The 5861-nt window shown below is 34.7% G+C and overlaps 1 protein-coding gene across 1 annotated transcript; it reads right to left on the reverse strand.

The window, feature by feature from the left end:
- Window positions 1-945: 945 nt before the first annotated feature.
- Window positions 946-4702, reverse strand: Cdc5 (cell division cycle protein 21). The gene is made up of 2 exons (XM_080156287.1): window positions 1611-4702; window positions 946-1283 (listed from the first exon to the last, which is right to left on the reverse strand). Exon 1 carries the CDS (start codon window positions 4050-4052, stop codon window positions 1632-1634), a length of 2421 nt encoding a protein of 806 aa, XP_080012413.1. The 5' UTR covers window positions 4053-4702; the 3' UTR covers window positions 946-1283; window positions 1611-1631.
- Between the last annotated feature and the right edge of the window lie 1159 nt (window positions 4703-5861).

Genomic DNA, 5861 nt, shown 5'->3' on the forward strand with positions numbered 1-5861 from the left:
ACAAAATTTAATTTGGACAGATGACATACATCCTACTACTTTGGCATTTATCCTTTTACTGCATAAATCGCCTGAAATAGCATATTCCCACCCTTTTCAGGATTTTACGTAATGGAAAATTATAAAACCTATAGTATCTACTAGGGTTGGGCCGGATACTTTATTGGCCAGATACCGGATATCCGGCTGTTTTCAAATGCCGGATATCCGGTAACCGGCTGGATATCCGGCCAAATTACCAGATATTAAAGTAGTAAAAAAAATTTCTTCAAAAATCTTATACAAATTTACATAAAGTTAAACTTATTCAGAAAAAATGTTCTTCTAGCTTCAATAATAAGAAAATTATAGCCATTTAAGATTTTAAAAAGCAGAGATTTTTGGTGTAAAGTATAAAAAACTATAGAGCCGGATATCCGGCCGGATAGTTTCAATATCCGGTATCCGGCCGGATATTGAAAATGGCCGGATATCCGGCAACACCGGATATCCGGCCCAACCCTAGTATCTACATCCTAAGGTCATGAAATTTTTTTATCTTCAATTAAGACTGCTGTTATCGAGGTCCCAAGGGTCATACACTCAAAGGTTAATTTTTACCTAATTGAAAGAAATAAAAACTGTATGACATTATTTTTCAAAGGACTAAAAAACTAGGTACAGATCTTCATACCACCTAAAATCATCTTAAAACTAGGTATGGATTTATTACTACTTGGATGTTACACCAGATTTGCATGTTCTCTAATTAAGTGAATCTCGCAGCAGGCAAATAACCCTTATTCACCCCTTTAACTCTCCTACTAGATGAACGAACTGACCAATATATGAGTTCCTGTTAGCAACCTAAACTGAAACCTTTTCCCCTGTAATTATGTCCACGTATATTCTAAATCCATTTTAAAAACATTTATTATATCTGAAAAAATTATAAAACAAATCCGGGTCTTTACAATATTTTATTTCATAAAGAAACATAAACAATAATCATACAATGCAAATATGTTTTTTTCTTCATTTCAAATATTCATGATAATAACACAAAAACTAATGAAAGAAAATGATTGAGGACTGTTATTAAAAACCAAATATATGTTAAACTTGAAAAGGACTTAACGTCAAGAAAAACTGACGTAAAAATGCTTGAACACTCAAAGATTTGTATTATAAAAAACAGAATTAAAACTTTGTATTAAGATTGGTGGTTGATAATAAAAAGTGAGGGTGCTAATTTGATATAACAATGGAACAGTTCTTCACCACTTAACAATTAACCGTAAAATCTGAAAAAAAATTATAGTTTTAAAAAAATGTTTTAATTGAATTACATAGTGATATTTCATGTTAAAAAAGGACCATAAAGAAAAAAAGCTCTCTCAAATTAATTATCGAATTGAAATTGATATGCTAAAATGCTCGTTTTACATGAAGGTTAAAACTTAAAAAGTAACACAAAATATTAAATGCACAGGTAAAATAAATATTTTTTTAATGTAAAAGGTTAGATTATTTCTCCAATATGTGTTTGAATTCAATTCATTGTTCGAGATCGCAAAAAAAGAAAAAGTTTTAATTATGATAAATTAATTGTGATAGGTAATAAATATTACCTGTGTATTAAACGAAAGTATTTAATCATTTGAAATTTCCATATCTCCGCCAGTTGTATCCTCACTGAATCTGCCCTGCTTGGCCTCCTCCAGCTTGAAAACGGCGTCCCTATACTGGGACTGCAACTCTTTTTCCCGCTCTTTTTGCTTCTCCACGTCGGAGCTTATGTTCTCCATACGACGGGGAATGGCAACTTCTTCCGACAGTTTCAGTTGCTTGAAGGTATCAAGCTCGAGTCTTGCCTGTTCAAGTTGTTCGGCAGCGTCTGTCAGCTGTTTGATTAATCCTGCAGCTCTGCTTTGATATCCACCTGTAAGAATCTTCAACTTTTTCTCGATTTTTGTTGCTTTCTTTGCCTCTTTAGTCATGTGTTGCCTGTTGACATCCAGCCTCTTTTCCATATATTGAATCCTCTCCATTTTACTTGCCAAGTTAGCTCTGATGTAACGTTTCTTTGCTGGCATATAAAGAACCTGGGACAAACACTCCTCCCACACTTGTGTATAAGCATCCAGTGACAAGTCACCATGCTGCATACCTGTTTTGACAACGTCCATTTCTGCCTCCAATAGTTGCTTAGCCTCCTCTAGCTCATCTTTAACATATTCCCTGTAAGGATGTCTTTCAAGATATGCTCTGTGAGCATCCTCGCCAACAATACCTCTCTCACCTTTCTTTCCTCCCATGCCTTGTTGGGTTAGTGTGGGTGTTTCAAGTGCATCATGATGCATCATTACTAACATTTCTCTTTTAATCAACTCTTCAGCACGTTGAAGGTCATTTAAAGGAGGATCGCTGTTGAGTGGTCGTAGGACAGTATGATTCATCTCGACAGGTCTTGGCAAGTCTCTCTTAACAGCGCTGCTTCTCTTGGCCAATGCAGCCTCCCTGGCCTTACGAGCTATCTCCTCAGCTCTTTTATCTACATCAGCCTGATCTTCGATGTAGGTATTGTTATCATCTGTCATCTCTACAGTGTCCTCTCCATCCTCAGGAACAACTATTTCGTAGTCATTTTTGGGCGCAGGCAAGGAGCTAAGACCCATCTTAAGCTCAGCAGTATATTCACTCCTGTTTAGGATACCATCATCCACATAGTCTTCCGGGTTGATAGCAAGTTTGTCTCTTATGGGTGTTGGGGTCATGCCAGGAGTTTTTCCAGTGGGTGTTTGTGAGGGAGTTAGCCCAACCTGGCCATCTTTAGTACGGTAGGGTGTTGTGAGAACTGTGTTCGGTGTAGCCACAACATCTCTTTGTGGAGTGACTCCTGAAAAATCTCCCCCCTCATTATGCAAGGGAGTGTTTAATCCTCCCTTGAGAGGAGTGTCAGTATTTTGTAAAGCCATAATATTCTGGGCTTCCTGCAAGATCTTGTCTTGTCCCATGGGGGTTCTTGGGGTTCGGAGATTAGCTCCAGGTGTTACTGAATAGTCAGCTAACAATGTATCACTAGCTTTAGACGAGTCACCGTCAACCACACTTTCTCTAGCGGCTTCACTGTGCCGACCAAGTTTCACAATTTGCTCCATTTCAACGTCGGAAATTTGTGGAGTCGGCAGGACCAACTTCGAACGTTTTCTTGCTGGCTCCTCGTCATTCAATAACTCTTGAGGAATCTCATTTTCTTTACGATTTTTCAATATTTTCTTGTCCTTAATTCTTTCTTTATTCTCCTCCTCATCTCTGCGCTTTAGATCCATTTGGTCCATACGTAAACGTTTAAAATCTGGGTCATTCTTATCGTATACTTCATTAGCGGTGTCATAGAAACCAGCCGCAGGCTTCTTCTCAAATGGGATTTCCTTGTTGTAATCTATAACTCTATTACGCCTGGTACCATATTTAAGTCCTGTTTTAATACCAGCAGCCCTGAGCTCTCTACGCTTTTGCAAAGCAGCCAAGCGCCTGGCTTCTTCGAGCTGCTTTTCTCTTGCTTTCCTTTTAGCCTTTTTGCCCTGTGTGTTGGCCAGTCTAGCTCTTGCTTCGCTCAACATTTCCAACTCGTCTTCGTCCATGTCCTTAGGATCAGGTCTGGCTGGCTTAGACTCTGGATTAGGGTCAATTTCTCCAGGTTTTAACTTTCTAGGATCATCCGGCAAATCTCCCTCTTCCTTCTTCTGTGCCATGTCCAACAGATGTTCATAACGTTCTAGACACTGGGCGGCTGTTCTTCCAACAATAGGAGCAATTGTTCGCCATTGTGTTGGCATCAGTTTGGCCAAATGCAATAGCTTTTCATCCTCTTCCTTACTCCACTCAGTTTTCTTGATACTTGGATCCAACCACTCAAACCAACGGGCTTTACATTGCTTGGCGGACTTTCTGTGCAACAGCGAGGCAATACGTGACCACTGGTTTTTACCATATTTCATGACAGCGGCCTTCATGATCTCATCCTCGGTGTTCCGCCAGACACCTCCCTTTATCATTACACGAGGCATCTTGAAGGATTTTGTTGTATCTGAAATTTAAAAGCATTGAAAGTAAGAATATCATAAGACGGCAGTAAATAATAGTTAATATATATTTAATCAAACTTTGTACGACCAGTAGCAATAACACAATTATGTCTCTCCGAATTTAATTAGTTTAAATGTAATGTTTGTAAGTTTGAAATTAAAACTTATAGTTAACAAACATTGAAAACGTTAGAAATGTCAATTAGCAATTTATATGAAGTTTGTGAAATAATAACTAATTCGTAATAAATATGCAAAAGATCGAAATGTCAGTCGACTTGAGCGAAACAATACAATTTTATACCTAACTCTAATAGGGAATTTAAATTTAGGAAAACATGTATAAAAAAATGTGAAATAAATAGCCATTATCTCAAAACTTAGATAAACTGAACGATTTTAACCACTTATGTACTTACAAAATTACTATTAGTTTTATAAAAGTCCAAACGTACTTTACAAGCTCTAAAAATGAAGAAATTTTGTTAATCAACGTGAGGGACGTACATAAATTATTCGTCTATTGTCCCATCCCTTTAGATCCCTAGATATTGAAACGAAAGTAATCACGTTAATAAATTAATAATTACAAAATTTTAATGAAAAAATGGTAAATAATCACAACTTGCGGCGCTGTGGAGTGCTGTTGCGCGAATGCCGTTATTTTCATTTGTATGGCATTTTGTAAATAATAAAAAAATAAATAAATATTTTTATCAAAATATGTACAATTTAATGAATAAAAATACAAAAAATATTCTAAGAATACTATAAATTACCAAAATAAATCTGACAATGAAAAATAGTTTTGTCTAAATAAGATTTTTATTTATTATTTCTACCTTGTACTGTTTACTATAAGCCGTTTACAAAACAAAAGAGAGAGGAAGAAAAATAGAGAAGGATAAAGGGAAAGAAATTCTCGCTCTATTTAGGAGAGTGGGATAGACAGAGAGGAAGAAAGATAGAGAGAGAGAGAGAGAGAGAGAGAGAGAAGGAGAGAGGGAGGCAGAATGGAAATGAGAGAGTTGAAAGGTTGATGGGTGGGTGAGTCCTTACAACAACACACAGAAAAGAAATATACCTTCATCATCAAATCAGTAATATTTTGATATTCCAAAAGTGTTTAAGAAATTTTTTGAAAGTAATTTTAAAACATCATTTTAGTGAAAAAATGCCTAATAATTGTATTTAAAAGTGAAAACATGTAAAAAAGATTAAAGTGAAAATTAAGGAATTCTTGAATTTTAATTTTAAAAGTGAATTTGATGTAAACATTATTTTAAGAATATAATAATAATTATTAATTATTAGTGTGACAAAAAGATGTTAGTATTTAAAGGTTAAAAGTCTAATATAATGCTGAAATAAGTGTATATATTTATGTTTATATCAAGTAAAGATATAACTTATTAATGCTGAAAAGCAACAGGTATTGTATAATAACCAATATCAGAAATTTTCATATCGTCTAACAGATCTTTTTTTTGTAATTCTATCTTATTATGCGTTAGAGGTAAAATAAGAGATGTAACTGTAATTTTTTTATTTTGTTTGATTTTATAGGCATGCAAAAGATTTAATAAGATTCAACTTCTAAAATAAAACCATATACACTAAGATTAATTTAATTATATTTTTTTCCCCAATATATAAAGCAGATTTATTAAGCTATTTTTTTACAATTTAATACCTAATTATGAGAGGTTTTTTTTTTTAAAATCTTTTCAATTTGTTACGAGATGTGTTGACCTCGAATACCTAGGATTTATTTAATTCTTTGTTTATTAT

This window comes from Acartia tonsa, chromosome 4, assembly GCF_053477335.1.
Source record: "Acartia tonsa isolate MP-2025a chromosome 4, ASM5347733v1, whole genome shotgun sequence".
Taxonomy (NCBI): domain Eukaryota; kingdom Metazoa; phylum Arthropoda; class Copepoda; order Calanoida; family Acartiidae; genus Acartia; species Acartia tonsa.

Bases quoted from the DNA above. Each gene is read 5' to 3' on its own strand.
- Cdc5 (XM_080156287.1), bottom strand. From the start codon at position 4,052: ATGCCTCGTGTAATGATAAAGGGAGGTGTCTGGCGGAACACCGAGGAT.